At 19.7% G+C, this 22,401-nt stretch overlaps 3 protein-coding genes across 3 annotated transcripts; 1 reads left to right on the top strand and 2 right to left on the bottom strand.

Annotated features, from left to right (window-relative positions):
* Positions 1 to 3,143: 3,143 nt before the first annotated feature.
* MKS88_003501 (uncharacterized protein) lies at positions 3,144 to 4,227 on the top strand (the record flags this gene model as incomplete). Its single annotated transcript, XM_067216597.1, has 2 exons — positions 3,144 to 3,209; positions 3,373 to 4,227. 2 exons carry the CDS (start codon positions 3,144 to 3,146, stop codon positions 4,225 to 4,227), a joined length of 921 nt encoding a protein of 306 aa, XP_067072316.1.
* A 4,292-nt stretch (positions 4,228 to 8,519) lies between these two features.
* On the bottom strand, positions 8,520 to 9,537 carry MKS88_003500 (uncharacterized protein; the record flags this gene model as incomplete). Its single annotated transcript, XM_067216596.1, has 3 exons — positions 8,520 to 8,667; positions 8,763 to 8,801; positions 9,164 to 9,537. 3 exons carry the CDS (start codon positions 9,535 to 9,537, stop codon positions 8,520 to 8,522), a joined length of 561 nt encoding a protein of 186 aa, XP_067072315.1.
* A 7,704-nt stretch (positions 9,538 to 17,241) lies between these two features.
* MKS88_003499 (uncharacterized protein) lies at positions 17,242 to 18,234 on the bottom strand (the record flags this gene model as incomplete). Its single annotated transcript, XM_067216595.1, has 1 exon — positions 17,242 to 18,234. The coding sequence occupies one exon, from the start codon at positions 18,232 to 18,234 to the stop codon at positions 17,242 to 17,244; it is 993 nt and encodes a 330-aa protein (XP_067072314.1).
* Positions 18,235 to 22,401: the final 4,167 nt, after the last annotated feature.

Genomic DNA, 22,401 nt, shown 5'->3' with positions numbered 1-22,401 from the left:
TAATTATTTTAAAGTAAAATTTATCTAAAATTATTATGTAGAGAGTTAACAATTCTAATATATATTGAATATATATGGATTTTTAGATTATGTAGTTGTTCTACTAAAACATGAAATATTCAAAATTAAATAAATAATTTGAAAAAAAAAAAAAAATAAATGACATAGTCAGTTAAATTTTAGGTTAAATATATATTTAAAAAAAAAAAAATAAATAAACATAATATATATAATATAACTATTTATATCTTAAATATATTCAAATAAAAAGCATGTTCTTAAAAAAGCAATAATTACAATATAAATTATATGCAACCTAATTATTAATATTATATTATATCCATATATTAACTTTCATATGAAACTGTTAAATATATGCGATTCCTTATTTTTGCTATATTTGTAACAGCGCTATATTCAACTTTTAATCTTCTAAATGGAATCATTTATATTATAAACATATATATATAAATAAATATATGTATATAAACAGTTTTACGTTAATGTATTAAAAAAATATTATTTAAAGTGTTAAATATCTTATTTTTGGTTATATATATATTTTTTAAAATGGTTTAACAAGAACAATATATAAAATAAAAAGAAATAAATTTATTTTCTTTTAAGAAGAACATTTTTACAAAAGATACAATCACAAACTTCGTATAAAATGATCTTCTGGTAGTACGGTAAAATCTATTTATACAAAAAAAAGCAGAAACATTTATTCTATAAAAATTTTTTACGTGAAGTATTGCTATTTATAAATGAAGAAAAAAACAAAAAAAAAAAAAAAAAAAAAAAAAAAAAAAAAAAAAAAAAAAAAAAAAAAAAAAAAAAAAAAAAAAAAAAAAAAAAAAAAAAAAAAAAAAAAAAAAAAAAAAAAAAAAAAAAAAAAAAAAAAAAAAAAAAAAAAAAAAAAAAAAAAAAAAAAAAAAAACAAAAAAAAAGGAAAAAAACAAAAAAAAAGGAAAAAAACAAAAAAAAAAAAAGGTAAAAAACAAAGAAAACGAAAAAATGAAAAAAAATTATGTATATAAAAAAAATGCCTTAATTTGTGTGTTTTGGGCATACTATTTAATATATTTTAATTTTAACCATTCAACAAAATTTGAAATTACTCCTTTTTTTCTAAGTTATATATATATAAATTTATAACCGTTATGCTATTATTTATCAAATTACACGAAGTAAAAAAATTTCCTTTTGTAATGGGGTTTTCATGATTGATGTTGTATAAAGTGGCTTTTATATTTTGAAATAATTTTGATTTTTTCCTTTAACGCATTATTCCATAAACTCTTTTTCAAGAAATTTAGTTGTTCCATGTTTTATTACTTTTTTGTATTTATATTTTTTTATTAAATATTTTATAAATTTTCCTTATTTAAATAATGAAAAAAGGTATTATTTTAAAAAACTATGAAATGTAAAATAAAAGGGATAAAGAATTGTCAATTTATATATTACTATTAAATATAAAGAATTAATTTCAAACAAAAAAAAGAAGAAAAGGAAAAAGATTAAAAATATATTTTATATATATTGTGGTATATTTTTGTGTAGTAAGAATTTTCTTAATGATATATATGTTTTCGTTTGTGAAGAAATTATTTTAATGGAAGTATTTTTAAAAGAAGGACGAAAATGTGTTCATATATCAAATTTTTTATTTTTAAAGATAAATAATACTGAAGTTTTTTCAATTCTTGGAAAAAACATATGGGGAAATTATATATTTTTTATTATCAAAATATTATATTGTGTCTTTTTTTTCCCGTCCTTTATTTATAATAAACTTATATATCAACAGTTGAGCTTTTTCAAATAATATCATTGAATAAATTTATATATGTATGTTTGTATTAATACCTACAAGAAATTAAAAAATATGGAAATGTATTATTTTTATTAAATCCTATATTCTTATCCACATGTATTAAAAATGTTCATTTTTTGTTAAAGAACAGTTGGAGGATGAATGAAAATTTGTTACATATTAGCATACAAATAAAACGTGTATATAATTTTTTTTAAAATAAGTCATAACACAATGTCACATGAAACCAATATTGCATTTAACTTCTACAAAGGTTATATATGCACGTATTTTAACATATATGACTTTTAGCTTTTGATGTACCATGTAATAAAGGAATCCATATACACATTATACTTTTAAGCATATTTTAACTGTGTGTTTTAAAAAAAATTCATTGAATTATATGACTGTATAATTTATAAAAAAAAATTTTTTTCTTTAAGTTTGAAAAAATGAATTTCACTAAAAACTGTATATCTGAAAAAATAGGACTATAGCTACATTTCTGAATTTTATAAAGGAAAAAAAAAAAAAATTAATACATCATAGTATTATACAAATATTATTGTCCCTTTAAATATCTTTTGGTATGTTATCCTTAGGATTTTTAAAATTTTAAAAATGATTCCCCACTATTTTATATTTTATATTGTGAGTTCATATTATTGTTATTATAAATAATGGTATATATTATTATTATAACAACGAACTTTTCATTTGAACATCATAATCATAATTATTACGACTTTCAATCACACAATTAAAAAAATTTATCATAATCTTTGAACATATGAAAAAACGTATGAAAGTGTTTTTATATAATTACTATTTTTTAACGCATTAATTATCAACATAATTTTCTACAGATTTCTACAAATATACTAGATTTTTTCCTCTTTAATAAAAAAGTTAATATAAATATGAAGTGTTTCACATAATAATAATTAATATATAATATTTATGTATATATATGTTTGTTTAATTAATAATACATAATTAATACTACATTTGTGGATTGACGAACCTATTTTTATTATAAAAAATTTATACGTTAATTTTATTAAAGAATAAAAAAATAAAATAATTCTAAGGCAAATATAGTCACCATAATATTAGTTTAATATTTATTTTGTACAATATTTATTTAAAAATTTCAATTAAAAACTAAAAAAAAAAAAAAATAAAACCAATAAGAAAAATGTTTATATCAGAAATATAATTATTAATGTGAAGATGTTATTATTACGTAGCAAACAATTTTATAGGGGCGAATTTGGAAAAAGAACGTAATTTATTGTCACAAAAAAAAAGAAAAAATACTATGTTTCTCTTCTTTAATATTTTTTTATTTATTGTGTTAGATTGTACCTTTCAATTTTCTATTAAGGTGAAATACGAATTTACACAGTGGAATTTATAAAACATTTAAGAAATTTATGCTATTTTTTTTAAATTATATATTTTCTTTAAGAAATTAAAATTCTTACATTAGAAAAAGTAGACATTTTTTTTATATTTTAATAATAATTATATTTTTCCTTTTTTTTTAGTGCTCTATATTTTTAAAATCATGGAGTTACGAGTACAACTATGGGAATGTGCTAATTTTAAGAAATAACAGATTATTAACGCATACACAAGAGGAATTTATAGAATTAAAATATGAAAATTTAAAAAAAAAAAAATCAGAAAGTACAGAAGATTTAAATAAAGTACAACAAGCGCTAATAAGATTTGTAACAAATTATATATTAAGAAATATATTAAAAAATGGTGAATTAAAAGGAAATATATCTCATCAATTGGGGGACCTGAATATAATACTGGATGCAGTAAAAAGATATATAACTGTATATTTAAAAGAAGATACATTGAAAAATGAAAAGTTAAAAGAAAGTTTATTAGATTTTATTGGAACCCCAAATGAGGTACAGATGGCTCTGATAAATGATGTCACAGGTTATATGATAGAAAATAAAATAATAAATGTTGTTTTAAAAGAAAATATGCCAGATGAAATAGTAAATACAGAAGAATTGAAGGAAGGAATTGTAAAAAATGAAGAAGTATATGTAAAAAAAGATGAAACAGAAAATGCAGAAAATACAGTAAGTACAATAGGAATATCAACAAAAATTATTTGGAAAATATTAGAGTTCAGGAAAAAAAATAAAATATTTAGAATCGTTAATGATGTAATAGAGGGATTAATACCTTTTATTATTTTATTTTATGTATTTTATTTGGAAAAATCTGGTTCAATAGGAACTTCGCATCCTATTATATATGTTATATTATCTTACTGTTTCCTAATACCAATCTATTGTTTAATGAAAAAGTATATATATAAACGTATAAAAAATAAAGTAGAAATGGTTACAAAAAAAAAAATGGAGAATGACTGATTGTTAGATTACTAGGAATATTGATATGTATAGTTGTACATATGATACACAAGAACTACAAAGAAAAAAAAGATATCATTAGTTATCCCTAATTATGATTGTTATAATGTTCTTATACATAAATATTCACTTACAGAAGAGTAAAACTATACGTTATACTTAATTTGTTTTTGTATTTTACGAAATATATCGTTTTCTTTTTATACGTTAACATATACGATTTGTGGAAGGTAATATTCTTTCATAAAAAAAAAAAAATATATATATATATATGTGTGTGTGTGTATACGTTTAAAACTCCATTTTTATAATGCGCTTTTTTTTTGTTATACAAACTATTTGAAATTCTATTCTGAAATGTTAAACAAACTTTCTAAATTTCATCATTAGTGAATATACGTAGATCAATAATTTTGAAATAGTGCGAAATATAGAATATAAATAATAATTAATAATATAATATATCATTACACTAAGTATAGAAATGAAGGAAAAGATATTTATAAAATTTAATAAAGATCAAAAAAGAGAATAGGTTTTCACACTTAAATATAAGTCTTGAAGAAGTAAAGCTCTTTGAATAAAACATATTAGAAGTTTTATGGGATTACCTTATAATATAATTATTCATATACTTAATGTAAATTAGTGTAACTTTTTTATAATATTGGGAATTTAATTCCAATTTTAATTAAAATTATGTTTTTTATTTATTTTTTTTTTTTAACTATAGTAAGTAAATTATTCTTACGAATATTTCATTATTCAGTTTTGTTAATAATGCATACTTGTAAAGACACATAAACGCCCATTTTAATACTATTTATGAAAAACTTTTTTAAAATATTTTAAATTTAAATATTTATAAAATAAAATTTTTTTTTCCCTATTATGATAGTAGTAATATTTCGAATGATAATATTATAACAATTATAGGAAATTTTCTCATAAAAAAGGCTTATTAAAAGAAACTTTTATGAACATAAGTTCTTAGTACATAATGGAAAAGATTGACTCAAAGAGGGAACAATTCAATTAAAAAAATAAACGCTTCAACAAAAATTTTAATATATATCATATATATAAGTACAATTTTGTAATCATAAACTTATTTAGAATTTGATACACTATTAAATACATATGCCATTACAAGAAAAAAAAAAACAAATTTACAAAAAATAAATAATTTGCTAAAACAACTTATATATTATGAAAATATAAGGCTACTCATATTGTACTAAAAGCTACAAAAAAAAAAAAAAATATTAAAATTAACAGAAAAGCATAAAACAGAAAATAGTTATAAAACAAAGGAGAAAGAACCATGGATGTAAAATATAAAGTGGTACGTCAAAAAATATAATATAATAATTATTTAAATTTAACCATGACAGAATTAACTTTTAATAAGCAAAATCTATATCTTTATATATGTATAAGTATATATGTATTAGGTGAACTTCATGATAAAAGAGAACATGTATGTAAATTTGTTCCAAGTTACAACGATGAAGTAGAGTAACATTATGCGATTATATATCATATAACTCCAAATGGAATAAGATAGTATGTTATCATTAATTTATTTTACTTGTTCCATACACATAATAACAAATCAGTTATAAGGTGAAAAGGCATACTTTTATCTTTTTTTCTTTTATAGTTGGGCGATAGTTTTATTAAATAAATAATTTTATAATAACACTGTAATTCAACTTTAAATGGAATTAACAAAAAGGAACGTCATAAAATAAGTAAAAACAAAAACATAGCACTCAATAACATAAAAAGATATTCAAAAATGCTGGTGTAAAAATAATACGTAGTAAAATGGATAAAAATATATGGAAAAATATATTAAAATAAAGGTTAATTAAAAATGGCAATTTATTTAAAAAGGGAATTGAAATAACAACATAATATACAATAAAATCTTTGAAAAAATATAATCAAATTGTTACTGTATAAAAATTTAGGACAAGAATAAAAATTAGTATTAAAGTTTTCATTAATGTAATTGCAAAAAATTTATATTAAAAATAAAATTCAAAATGTATAATGATAAAATACGCGATAAAGTACTATATACATATATATTTGTACTACGCTATTAGTAGCCCAAGAAAGATTGGAAGTTAATATATGTATATATATAATAATATTGAACATTAGTATCAGTTTATGAATCGCAAAGATAAAGGTTACATAAAAACTAAATTTCTTTCATACCTTAGTATTAGAAGAGAATACGCCAAAAAAATATGTATAGAATGATGATAATCAATTATTAAAAAGATGAAAAATAACCAAATAATTTGAATAGTTGCTGTTAAAGTAAAAATAAAAAATAGCAATTGTACGTGCAATTATTATAGAAACTATAAATAAATATATTTAAGTTAAACTAAAAGGGGAAAAAATGTGTAGATTGCTTTAAATTCGAAAATGAAAAAGAATGCTCAATATAAAAATTTATTGCTTGAAAATAAAATAAAACTAATGAAGTCGTGTAATATTGTGTATTCAAAGTAACATAAGGTGAAAAAAAATAAATACTAATAAAATTTTACTTGGAAAAATAAAAAAGTGGTACACAGTATCATATTTTTAAGTGTAAATTACATGGTAGAAGAAAAAAAAGTTATATTATTTCATTGGAATAGGGTTAGTAAATTTAGTACAAAAAATAATAAGAATAAAGAAATAAAAAAAAAAAAAACTCTTGATATTTTTACATATCCATTGACAGAAGGACTGATTTTATATTATAAACAACGAAAGGAAAATTACATTGTCATATTTTACCATAATACATTAATAGTTGAATCAAGATAATTATTATTAGCAGAAAAAAGTATGCATACACAAAATGACTAACAGAAAATGCACATTGAGATAAATCAGAAACTTAATGGTAATTTTATAGCTGTTCTCAATAACGGATAACTGGAAATAGACATTTTGTTTATAAAACGACAGGTTTACATGAAAATAATATCAATATAATAATTATTTAATAAAATATAATATAGTCATTATAAGATTTATTTCTTTTTTTTTTTTAAAAGATTAACACTTGGATACAATTTTATGTAGATGTATATTTAAAAAGGCCACAAAAAACAATAAAATAAAATAATTCTTATAAAACTTATTAAAAAATATTTGGGATGATTTATATAAATACGCAAATACAGAAAAAGTTGGATACATATTTTATATCAATAATAATTATAGAATATAGGGCTTAAATATATATTTAAGAAAATAAAATAAAATAAAAAGAATACAAATGACTTAAAAGAAAACAGAAAAAAAATTTCTTTTGCAGTATTAAAGAATTATTAGGCATATATTACGTAAAAAAAATAAGACTTGAACATTCGTATATATATATATATATATATTATAAACAATTTCAAAAAATGTTCCATAAATTTTACCTATAAATACTAATCCACTACTTAAACAGTCTAATTTTCAATTAATTTGTACATTCGCATTAATTTTGTAAGACATTTTAGATTAAAATGTATTTTTCACTTTACTATGTATATCCTTGTTCTATAATAGAAGTAAAATACTATAATATGCATTAAAAACAACAATAGAATTATACTGATTTTGAAAATTTCTTATTATCTTATTTTTATCTGTACCATTACATATTATATTCTTTCTTTTTTCTCTTCTTTTATTAGTAACTGATTTCTTGAATTGCTAGTTTTAAGATATGATATTATATATTACTCGATTTGTTCGCACTTATTTTACTTTTGTACTAATTTCATGTTGAAATTGGTGTATTTATCCCTATGGAATTATTTCTATCACCATTCCAACGATGCCACTGTTTTTCGCGTAACTCATTTGTCAACAAAAGTGTTAAAAACCAATCATTAAAAGCATCCTGTTTATTATTTTCCCAATTGGATCACCCCCTCCATCTATTGTTCATAAATACATTATCTTTATCCTATACTCAATTATCCCATTCTTTCCATTCCATACATACTCTTCCTTACTATTTATTTCAGTCTTAATTGTCTTTTGAAGGTACCCACGTCAGCCATTTTGTACTCTCCCAATTATACCAGTACTGTATCACTTTGAGTTTCCAGTCGATCATTAACCATGATATAATTTTTTCCTTTTTCCAGTCCATTCATTCTTTTGAGGTAAAATCATCTAAAAAGAATTTATTTTCACACATCCATTTTTTTTCCTCATATTTTTTATATTGTGTTTTTCTGTTCTCATTCAATTTCCTCACTTTTTTCATCCCAATTTAACTATTTTTCAAAAAAATCGGATTTGTATTCTTTATCTATATGTTCATTATATAATGTATCCATATATTTTTCCGTCGATTTATGTCCATTAAGCCAAGCTTTATCTTTTTCTCTAAGACATTTGTTTTCTTTATCTCCTATGGATATACTGAATCGTTCCCAATTATCCAATTATGTCTTCCAGTTATTCCTCCGGTTTTCTTTCCAATATTGCAATGATGGACTTTGTTCATAAATATTTACTGACTTGTAATGTTCCTCTCTAATTCTGTTTCTATGGATCTGAAAAGACTAAAAGAAAAAAAAAAAAAATTAAATTAAATAAAAAATATGATAAAATAAAATAATAAGATAAAATAGAAGGAAAAAATGATAGGATAAAATAATAAAAGCAATATTTCAAATGTTTTTACAGAATTATATTTCTACAGTTTATTTCAATTATTAAAATTATACAAAACGCTTTTGTACAGAGATGTACGTTATTCTTAGATTACCATAATCATTTGCTTTAAAAGTTAATTAAACATTACAGTAAAGAACAAAAGGATTAAAAATGAAAAAAAAAAGCTCATAATTGACTTGAAAGATAAAAGGTCTCTATCTTTAATTTTAATTTTTGAAAAAAAGATAAATCTTCTCACTTAATTAGGATATCTTTTCCGAATATATCTGTTAATAGTACATCATTATTAATAACTGCATTCGTATCCGTTACATCAAAATTCATTGGTTCATCATCTGCACTTACACCATGATCCATATCTTCTCCAATACCATTTTCCATAGAAAAACTTTCAGTATTGCTAATGTCCAAAGTATCAACTTCCTCATCTACTTCCATCCCACTATTTTGTAATTCATCAATATCTAATTCATTATATGTTTCTGGAGAATCGCTCTCTGGACCATAATAACTTTCTAACGCTTCACTCTCTACTTCTAGGTCATATTTTGTTTGACTGTCTGCATTATGACGTGATAAAGTGTTATCTTCTATAGTACTATATGCTTCCATGTTTGGAATACACTAATAAAAAAAAATATATATATCTTTTAAATAAATGAGAATTTTCTCTGTAAATTTTAAAATATCTTATAATAATCAAAGTAAAATTCTAAATATTGCATATTTATGTTTTTCTTTTTGAAAGAACCATAAAAAAAAAAAAAAAGAAAGAAAGAAGAAAAACAGGTAGAGTTAAATATAAAATGTCGTAATAAAATATTAGAGAAAATAAAATGTAATCAATAAAACAAATTTAATTTATTATTTCCATAAATATATTCTACGAATTATTATATGATGATTAAACGATTTCACATGTTCGACATATGTATTTTTTATTGTAACATTTTTTTTAAAAATATGATTCTAATGTGAACAAATATTGAAAGTTATTTTTATAGAAATTAATTTTATTATTTAAATGAATTATTTTAATCAATATATGTATGATACATGTTCAATAAAATTTAAGTCTTAATCAATTAGTATATTTATTTTTCTTTCAAATAATAGATCACCTTAAAAAAGTACGCCGCACAAAATATTTTTTAAAACAATTAAAAATAAATCATATATATATATGTATATTTAATCAATCAGAGGGATCCACCTATTATTTGTATTCTATTTTTACAAAATTTAAATAAGTTCATATAAATACACATACATTTATTTATCATAACAGTTTAACATATTTTATATAAGGAACATTCTTTTTTATTACAGATTCATATTTTTTTATTTTTATGTACCGTTCATGATGTCATAGTATTCTTCTATTATATTAATTGTTCTAAAATAATAAAAATATAAATTAAAAGAAAACAATTAAATTAATGGAACATAAAATACAGATTTAACTAGTTATTAAAATAAATATATATATAAAAAAAAAAGTGAAAATTAAATAAAGAAAATAAAAAAATATAACATTTATAATATATGTATGCTTTAATATACACATATTTTGTCTTACTTTTTTTTTTTAGTATTCTAGTATAAAAATAAATCTTATTGGACTAATGGGACCTAGTACTGACAGAATGATTACAAGCTTTTTATTATGGATGTTGAATATTTTAATATAGATTATTTTTGTTTATTTCATAATAAAAAAAACACTTCATTAAACTTTTAACTATTTTGGCTTATTTATTTTTTCATATAATATATTATTTGAACTTTAAAAAAAATAAAAAAATTAAAAAATACGAGGAGAATGTAGGTTGGCATGGGAAAAAAAAAAAAAAAATAGTTTAGTGTAATGCTAATGTGGTAATAGAAAAAATGATAGGTTGTTTTTTTAATTACCTTATCATTTATTATTGTTTTCATTATTATTAAATATTAGCATCGTCCCTCTTAAAAAGAAAACAATATAATGAAAAAAGGAAAAACATTATTTAATTATGTATATACCATAGAATTTATTTCTTAAAAAAATATTTTAATAATTTTTTTCAGAATTATGGTAAAATAAATTTCATAAGGGTTGGTTCAGAAGAATTATGTAACTATATATATTTTTTTTTTTTTATATCAAAATAAGACAAATAAGAATAAAATAATATAAATGAAATATTTTTTTGAATACTTTTTTAAACGAAAAAATTGGGTTAAGGTTATTTAATAAATAATAATGATAACAAAAGAATTAAATTAATTCGTAACATTAAATAATGAAGATAAGAATTTATTTTAAAAAATTATGAAGCATTTAAAATTAAATAATTATGATACTTTAGGAAGTTCATGATATCAAATTGAATAGAACAAGTATTATTATTTATAATATAGAATGTGTCAATCTGTATTATGATAAAATATTTATATCATTATCATAATATAAATTTTTGATACTTTATAGAATAATTTCCTCTTCGTTATGGGTTTTATTCTTTTTAATAAATTATAATAAACCCATGAAGAAAATATATATTGGAATGTATGTGATTTAATAGTGTAAAAAATTATAATTTAAAACAACTTAAAAATAAGTTTTATGTATGAAATAAATAGATTGTATCATCATTCATTTTATATTTATGTAATGGAAAAAACATTGAAAAAATTATTTGCTAGTATATTTTATTGTGTTAATATGATTAATTTAATGGTAAGGAAAACAAATAAGTTACTAAAAAAAATTAGGAAAATAAAAATAATACACATGCGTAATATATACATTTATATAAATATATATATTTTATGTAAGTTTATTTATCAAATAAAAAAAAAAATAATAATAAAATAAAATAAAAATATTGCTTAATAGGTATGCTAAATAATAATAATAAATTTGATGTAAGAAATGTAACAGGTACAAAATGGAATTTATAAACCATGTTTCAAGTACATGTAATATAGAACGAAAAATAAGAAAAATTACTTAATTACATTTAACATTAATTGGTAGTATAATTTCTAGTAATTATTTTAATCACACGTAAAAAAAAATGTTTATATATATAATAATGTAGAAGCAGAATGAGAATAAACTTAATAATATAATATTAATTTTATGAATATTCTTACAAATTACCTGAATGAACGTTAATTTGCAACGTTAAATTCTATAGTTTTATGTAGAAACAATCATAGAGTTATATATGAAAAAATATAATTTAAAAAGCTGATGTCTTTTTTTCGTTTGTTTGCTTTAATAAATATTATCATTTATATATCATAATTCACATATTAATTTAAAAATGTATGGGGGAAAAAATAATATTTATTAAAACTTATAAGTAAACATTAAGAGCATATATGGAAAAAACTATGAAAATAATGAGAGGTTATTAGTGAAGGAACATTAACGAGTACTTTATTTTAAGATAAATTTTATTATACATAATGAAGGACAAAAAAATTACTATTTAAGAAAATCTTTTTCTTTTTTTTGATAATTTAAGAAACTTATAAACAAATAATACATATAACAAACAGCACTTCCGTATAAATGAACATTAATATATAAACATCAAAAAAAAAAAAAAAATTTCTTTAGTATTATGTAGAAACATGATTTATCATTTAAATAATTATGCTTTCAATCTATTCGAGTTTTTACATTTAAAACCCTTGTACGTTTACTATTCCATAAGCATAATATTATTCATATATATATATTTTTTTTAACTTATACTGACCTAATTATAATAGATTTGATAAATTCTAAAAATTCTATAAGGTAAATTGGGTTATTTCTGTTTTATAAATTATTCATTCTTTCATTTATTCCTTGTTCATCATTTGTGGTGTACAACTTAAATTAGTAACTAGAAATTATAAAATAATATATCTTCATTAACTTCAAAAGATTATTTATTTTGATATTATTTTTTTTCTAAATTAATTCTTTTTCCTTTCTTGGTTATTGATTCCATTGTTACTCATACATGTGATTATTAACTGTTCTATGCAGTTATTAAATAAAAAAATTTTATGATTTTTACATTCTGATCTTATTCTAAACGCGTTATTTATATAGTGTTTTAGTATAGTTTCTAACCGACTGAATGAACACTCTTTTTCTCTGTTATTTATATATTTTAATTTGCTTTACTTTTTGTATATAATTTATTATGTGTGTAGAAGATTGTCTGTGCAACTGAAGCGCTGGAATTATTGTCCAGTGTGTATCTTTGTTAAATTTTCATTTTTGCATTTGCTTATTTTTTCATTTTATTCATTCTCTATTAATTCCATTTTTTTAATTTCTACTCATTTTCATTAATATATTTTTATCAATATATTTCCACACAATATTTTTATTTCTATTTTAATACATTCCTGTGGGTGAGCGTCATCCCAAGTATATATTTTTTTCAAAATATCAGATTTACATCCACTGTTTTGTGTGTGTTTGAACCTAATTCGTCGATTTAAACTCGATGCTGCCTATTCATTTTTCAAGTTCTTTGTTCTTTTGATTTGATTTACTTCTTGTTTTGATTATCTACAGGCAAGCAAAAATACTTAAAACCTGTTTGAATTTGCATCATCCAAATAATCCATTCGTTCTATATCCATTCATGTGTTATTTCCGTCTTTTGTACTTTTTATTTTCCATTTTGTCATTTGAAGCAGCTTTATTAATTCTCATCTGTTCTTGAAGAGACTAAATAAAATTATTAACATTTTTTGAAAAAAAAATTCTTTAGATTCGAATTTAGATTTTTAAAAAGAATTAAAAAGTTTACATATATATGTATATATATTTTTTCATACGTGATATTTTTATTAATCCAAAAGTACAATTCAAAAGAAAAGCAAAGAATAAAATGGTGTTTATAAGTATAAATAAAAAATCGTTATTCTTCCTTGAATTTTTGTTAATATCTGGGTCTTAAAATTTACCTTAGATCAATTTGGAAGAAATTCATTTTTTGAGACATAATAATATAAATTCTTTTTTTATTTTTTATAGCTACACGCTTTAATTACATAAAAAAAAAAATTTAAATCTTTATTACTAGAACGAAAGTTTTCCCTAAATGTTAATATGAACAGTAGCGAACATACGTATATTTGTGAACATCATATATTTCGTATTTTTCATTTTTTAAAAGGGGAAAAAATAATAACGGGTATTTTAAGATAAATAAATATTAACAATAATAAGATGAAATTCAAAATAAACGTAAAAATTTTAATTTATTATATGTATAAAAATTATAAAACAATTAAAAATGAAAAAGGAATTTTATGAAAAGTTGTAAATTTATAAATTTTACTTTTACTTGAGATTTAATTTAAGGGTATAATAGAATTTATATATTTGATTCTTTTTATTATATTACTTTTACTCCTTTTTAATAAATGATATTGTATATAATTAGCAATATCTGTTCAGTTCTAAAAGCATTACATCGTATATAGGGATAGAAAAAGTTGTATATGTAGAATTTTCATGAATAAATATCTACACATATGCAAGCATAATACATACATATATAAATATAATTCGATTCATATGTTAGTAATGATTATGTCTGTTATAGTTGTACAGTTTTTACTATTTTATTTGAAAATACATTTATTACTATCTGTAATATTTACGTTTACGAAAAATATTTTGTGCACAGTTCTTATTATTTTGATTTGACATTGTGATATTACACTAAATATAAGCATAAAAAAAAAAAAATACATGATTTATAAGAGTTAATAAAAAATAATAAATACATTTAAAATATATACATATACATATATGGCAAATTAATATAATATAGTACACATAATTTTTTGGGAAATTAGAAATAATACTTGTGAAGTATGTATACAAAGATTATATATAGTTCAAAATATTTAGCAAAAGGGCTATTGTAGAACATTTTTATATAAATTATAATTTGTAAAAAAGAAAATAAATTATGCTATAAATTTTTCCATTTATTCGCATTATTATATGTTATATAACTTTTCATTATGTTGTGTATAACAATATTTTATTTAAGATACATTCAAAAAGTTCAAATTTCATATTTTTTATTTTTTTTAATTTATATTGTTAAACGCTGATTTCCTAGCAACTTTTTACATTAATAATAATTCATGTGATACATTTATGCTAGTTTTTGCAAAATTATCAAATTAATAAAAGTAGGTGTAAATGCTACAACTAAGGAATATATATTATGAAAATAACATAACATTTTAAAATTTTTGAAGATAATAATGCACAGGAGATGTTTTTAATATGAGAAATATATATATTTAAATATCTTACCAAGAAGAATGTTGTGACAATTGTTATAACAATTCTTTTTTATGTAATTAAAAATGAAAATCTCATTTTATTTAAGATCAATATTCATTATAATTTTTCAAGTCTTCCACATTTATATTTCAATTTTTTAATAGCTTAAATTTTTAATTTTAAAATGATTACTCGTTATTTTTAGTAGGAAAATAAGGTAATTCAGTAAATTGTGATCATATATATGTTTACAAAATTATACGAAATTGCATATATTTCAATGAACAACTTTATTCGCCCATAAGAGAACATGTTAACTTTTATTACCTATGTATGTAAAAAATAAAAACTAAAAAATAAAAAGAATTTATGACCTAATAGAGTTCGTATTTTATGCATATGTATATAAAGTAATTTCTGTTATTATATGAAATATAAAATGAACAAAGACAACATATGTATAAAATAATTTTTTACAGAATTTATTTTAATATATATAATCTTATATTTTATGTAGAGTAATCAACATAAATTGAATTTTAATTTCTTCTATATTTATGTTGTATATTTTATGTATAAATGTAATTATATCACTTTAACTTATGCTTAAACTTGGGGGACATTTATAAGCATAAAATATATATGTACATTTACACTTTAAGAATGTTATATATCTTAACTTTAAAAATATGACTATAACAATTTTTATGATATACGTTATTATACAAATTTGTTTATAGTCCGAAATTTTATGAGAGTCAATTAGCTTGCATAATATACGTTGAGGAACCCATAAAAAGAGGGGAAATAAGTATATATTAGTTGTGTGTTATTGTTATTTTTTGTTTTTTTTAATTTTTATGTTCTTCATAATCTTAAATGAATTATAGCTAATATTCGTCCTAACATATATATATATATATATATATATATATATATATTTATTTATATTTATATTATAAAAGGAGAGGACTAACAGATATTGCTTCATGAAATGTAAATAAGATTTGGATGGTAATGCAAGTAGACATTATATTATCATTTTCTAATAATTTTGTTCTTTTGTGAGCTCCTTTAATTCTAGTTTGACTACCCTCATAACTACAAGCAAGTAAGTGAATTGAAAATATAAACACATAGAAATATGGAATATATAAAATAAATACAAAATTAGAGAATTGTAAAGATTTCTATAAATAGGAATATTATAGAAATAATGTAATTATATAAATAAGGATATAGAACATTTTATCAGAAATCGCATAACTTACTACTAAAAGAGATTACCCATGAAGAAATGATAATTGAAAAAAAAGGCATATTAAAATATTTTCTGAGATATTTTATTAACATTTAAAAAAAATGAAATTCATATAAGACAACAATACACGAAATAATAATCGTTGTATCAGAGTATAATTTATTTCTGTAGACATAAAATTATAATACAAAAAATAGTTCTTAAATTTGTTTTTAATAAACATCAAGAATGCCTGAATAATTAATTTTTTTTTATTTAACAGAAATAATAATAAATTTGAATTAATAGTTGATATATGTTATAAAACATACTCTACAAAAGTTTTGATACATTGTTTTAAAGAATAATATAAAATTTAATGAATATATCTCAACTGAACATTCCTAGATGAATTGAAAAACCAAAAAATATTATTAATTTTTAAACAAAAAAAAAAAAAAAAAGAACAAAGGGAATCTTTTAAAGTAATACAAACTCTTTTAAATAAATGATTCAGTTAATAACTTTATAATTAATTAAATTATAAAAGAACTTCTAAAATACGGAGAATAAAAAATTATATTAAAAGTTTTTTTTTTTTTTTTTTAAATGTTAGCCACATTGTAAATGTAAATAATACATATACACATATATATTTTTTCTTTTGTATATATAAAATTTTAAACATTAAAGAATTACTGTATTGTATCTGTCGCTTTTTAGATAATGACCCAGGATAATATCCATATTCTGAAATTTTCTTAATATTATTTTATTTTCCGTAAACTTTACACAAGTGTTTGCATTTTTTGTATTTATGGAATACATAATATAATGCTAAAACAACAAAGAAGACGGATATAACAATACCAGGAGTTACATTTTGTAAAGCAAATAATAATAAAAATATACTCATTGCTAAAACTGGAGATGTGATTGTTAATCCGTCAACAATTTTTTTATTAAATCCTCTTTTCTTCTTTGAATTCTTATTAACAACATTAGCCATTAATGTTTTTAATAACTCTGATTCATATATAGCATCTGTTTTTTTCACAAAATTTGTCAATGGGTATAAAACTTTTTTTATTATTCCTTTTCGTTTCTTCTTACCACGCTTATTTTGTCTTTTTCTTTCGTTCATATTTGAAAAAGTTCTAGAACTTTTAGTAGACTTATCTGTAACAGCTTGACTTCTATAATTATGATGCTTAGATGAATCAGGTTGCTTTTTATAGTAATCATTTTCAGATTCTGATAAACCGGATTGTTCTTTATAATGACTAGCATATTTTGACGAATCAACGAAAATTTCAGAAAGATCATCATCAGATTCTAATGAATCATAATGACTATTATAACGATCACCAACATTTTGTAATTTATTGAGTGGTTTTTGATAATTATTATGATTTGATGATTTATCAATTGGTTGTTCCATTTCTTCTTCATATATAAATTTATTAGGCGGTTTAGGAATGTCCTGAACATACTTCACTTCAACACGATTCCCTGGATATTTTTCATTTCTTATATATTTATCTATTAATTTATTAAAATAAGCTTCATCTTCTGATGATAATTTTGCCACGGAAGCAGGATATTCATCATCATAATAATAACATTCATCATTATTATCATCATAATAATATTCATCATTATTATCATCATAATAATATTCATCATTATTATCATAATTATTATATTCATCATTCACTGAGTTAATTGAACTTTCACTTGTATATACATTATACATCTGGGGCATTGGTACCCGCTCCCTCAATTATCTTCTTATAATTATGTCTACTGCATTATTTCTGTTGATATTTCTGTCCCATGATTTACCAAAGTTACTCTAATAATTAGAATAAATATTTCGCATTTATAAAAACATATTTATAATAATTATTAATAAATTTTCCACGTTATGATACAAATATAAAATAACAAAGAAGAAAAAAATTCAAATATATAATTATAGTTTTTTTTACCTTATTTGAATATTGGAATATCCATATTAAAATGATACATGATAAAAGTTTAACAAAAGGGAACTTTGTTATCTTTTTTTTCGTTAAGAACATCTTGAAATTTACTAAATCTTTTATAATAAAAAAGTCCCTGACTATTAAAATTTCCTCAATAATATATAGTATATGCTGTTCTTTTTTAATCGTTTTTTTTTTTTTATTTCTAGAATAGTAAAATATTTTGTTTTGCTTTACACTTTTTATTTAATACAATAAAATATTATAACTTAGAAAATTAAAAAAAAAAAAAAAAAAGAAAAAGGAAAATAAGAAAAATACATTAAAAATATAAAAGTAATATATATAACTAAAAATACATATAAATAAATAATATCATTAATTTATCAGTGTTCCATTTTAATTTAATAATATTTAAAGTATTAAAATTATGTATAAATCAACTAAAATTTGTTAATTCAGGAAATTACATATTTGAAAAAAAACAAAAATATTGCGTAGTAGTAAATACTATCATCTTAAGTATAAAATTAATTTTTTTTATATCGTTGTTCGCAATTATATATAAAACTAGGTTAAAATTAAGAAAAAAAATAAATATATATGTACATAATACATTTATTTATTAATAAATTAATGTAAATAGAGAGCGGAATCTTATTTTAAAATTTATTTTCATTAGAATTTAAATAAAATAAAAAATTACGTAGAATTATATATATTCTGTTATATTTAAGTAAACAAATATATATATTATTATACAATAAACAACTGCTTTTTAAAATTTTATTTGTTAAAAAGCTATAAAACTAGAGAAAAAAATGAAATATACTAGAAAATATTACTGCATAAATAATGTATAAATTAGTTTACATGCAGGTTATCACAATACAGTAAAAATAATAAATATTTAAGATAAAATATTATTTATTGCCCCCTATTTACTTATATTTTAATATGGTATAACATCTTTTTTATAACAAAAATTTTAAAGTTTTATTTTTATTAACATAATTTATATACTATAAATAAATGTGGTGTTACATTAAAATAAATGTTCATGCTTTATGTATTTACATATGAAATAAACAAAATAAAAAAAAATGTATTATAGAAAAAATTACTTGCAACAGAAATTGTAGTAGCAAAAAATAAATTTTTTTTTTTGGAAAAATTTCCTATTCCTCAAGTAGTTTTAATGAATGGAAATATAAATATATAAAGGTAAAAGAAAAATAGTACATTTAAATGCTTTATTATGAATATAAATATAATAAAGATATGTAAGTAAAAAGAAAAAATAACGATTTTAACTGAATAAATAATGCATGAAAGTTACATAAAATAATTTTAATTTTTTAATAAAAAAAAATTTTTAATATAAAAAATATAATAAAAAACATTTATATATAATTTTACTTCGTTTTCTTTTTCAAAAGTTTTTGAATTTTTTTTCATCGGATTTAATCATTTAATCATTTTAAAAAATAAATACTATATTGTAAAAATATTTGTAATAAAAGTTTTACTCTTTAATATTAAAAAAAGTAAAATGTGCATGTTTACGCATATAATATTAATAGTGTTGGTATTTTGAATTGTGTTTTTTTTTATTTTTAATGTTTTTTATTACTTTCATCTTGATCATACCATACTCATAATTATTTTTAGTAGAAATTTTTTTTATTTATTTTGTTAAAATTATGTATATATGATGAAAAAATATTCGTAACAATAATAGATTAAATATATATTTGGATGCATTTTTTCCAGGAAATAAATATATAATGTTAATGTAAAATATAAACGTTTAAAATAAAAAATATATTGATTTTTGTCCAATATAAATATGGTTATATTTTTTTGTCATTTATTTAAACGGAATATATTTTTTTTATTATTTATGCGCTTCTATACTCAGAATATTGTTAATTTATTCAGAATTTTAAAATTAAAAAAAAATATTGTAAAATTACGATTCTTTATATAACCATTTTTTAATAAAGTATATGTTATCGTCATTAAATAATATAGACACATTATATCGGTAACCGCTTATAAGAAAAGGATGGTATAAATATTATAATTCTGCTTTTATATAGTGTATTCTTAAAAAAAAATTTTTTCTGAATTAGTTGATTATTTAAAATATTAGTCTAATTATTTTAAAGTAAAAATGTGTAATTAAATAATTGTTTTAGTACTGTTAAAAATATGTCCTTTGTTCATATTTTAATTGTGGATTAATTAGTATATATGTGTTATGTATTGTTGGGCATATAATGAACCACATCTAAAATTATACTTACAAATCTTTTAAATTTATAAACATTTTGAATAATTTATTGTTTTTCGTAGTTGTGTTTTCATTAACACTAAGATCGAATAAACACATAAAATAGATATTAATAATTATAAGGGTAATAAATGTCTTTAAAAATAAAGTTTTATTGAGATATTTATTTTTTCGTTTTTTACGCATTTTTGTATAAATGAAGACTTTGCTTTTTTGGAGAAATTATTCTTCATACATAAAAGAAATACTATACATATATATTATATATGTATTTATATGCAATAAAATATGGGTATGAAATATAGAAAACATATTTTCGAATGTGAAAAAAAGAAAAACAAAGAAGCAGTATTTCTTTTTATAAAGAACAATTAATAACTTATTATTAATTAATTGACAGAAATTAATTAACATCTCTGCCGAATAGTTAAGTTTTTTTTTAACTTATTTAATATGGACATATTAATTGAATGTTTAATTATTTATAATTATGTTAACCAAAATGTTTAATATGAATAATTACAAGATTTATTTTTATTTAAAGGTATTAATTAAAGGAGTAAGCAGTTCACTGCAACAATGATTCAGATTTTACTGTTTATTACTGATTAAAATAAAACATTAGAATATAACATTTTTTAATAATTAATAAAAACAATTACTACTAAAATATCTTATGTTTTATTGGTAATACAAATGCATAAAAAGGTAAAATAAAATAGAATAAAATAAATTTATATATTGAAAAGCAATATCATTATAATATAACACTTCAGTTAATAATGTCATATTCGTGAGTCAAAAAGAAGCTACAAAACTGATGAATAAATAATATTTTAAATATGACACCTTAAAAATCTATAAAGTTGTTTAATTAGTAATTAAATTAAAACAGTAATGCATTCATTATATAAACATAATTTTTGTACATTGTGAGTTTTATTTTAAATTTTATGCTATAGAATGTCCTGTTAAAATTTTTGAACATACTCTATTTTCAAATTAATAATATACACATGCTGAAGTATGATTTCAATAAATTATTATATAATAGTTTCCTCATACATATATATATATATTTTAAAATATCACGTATCTCTGTCATGTAAATACAAAGATAGATAATTAAAGAAAATAATTGATATTTTTATTTTACTTTTTTTTTATTATTTTTTTTTATTTATACAGTCTAAAATAAAGATACGTCAATTTATCAAACAAATATGTGGAGAGATTGTAATTATAAATAAAAATATGCAAATATTTTAATGATCCTTTTTCCTAGTGCATTTGTTTCGGAACAAACAGAAAGAAGTAAATATATAAAGTAAGAAAAGAAAACAATATAGCAGCTGGAACGATTTGAGTAATTTTTTACAATTTTTATTTTAAATTATTGAGTATTCAAAATACATATTAAAATTAGTTAATATATGAGAAAATTGAGTATATGAAAAAGGAAATTTATTTAGTAAAAATTCACTATTTTTAATATAACATACGCGTAATTAAATATAATTAAGTTTTTTTTTAACAGTGTTATCTTTGAAAAAAGATGGGTTCTATAAGTTATATTAAAAGGTTAAAAATAAATTCTTGTATTATTTACTCATATCGGTAAATTTCTGCAACATAATAAATATTTATT

The sequence above is a fragment of the Plasmodium brasilianum genome, chromosome 11 (genome assembly GCF_023973825.1).
Source record: "Plasmodium brasilianum strain Bolivian I chromosome 11, whole genome shotgun sequence".
Taxonomy (NCBI): domain Eukaryota; phylum Apicomplexa; class Aconoidasida; order Haemosporida; family Plasmodiidae; genus Plasmodium; species Plasmodium brasilianum.
Note: the sequence above shows the minus strand (reverse complement) of the source record. Positions and strands in the feature narration are given on the sequence as shown.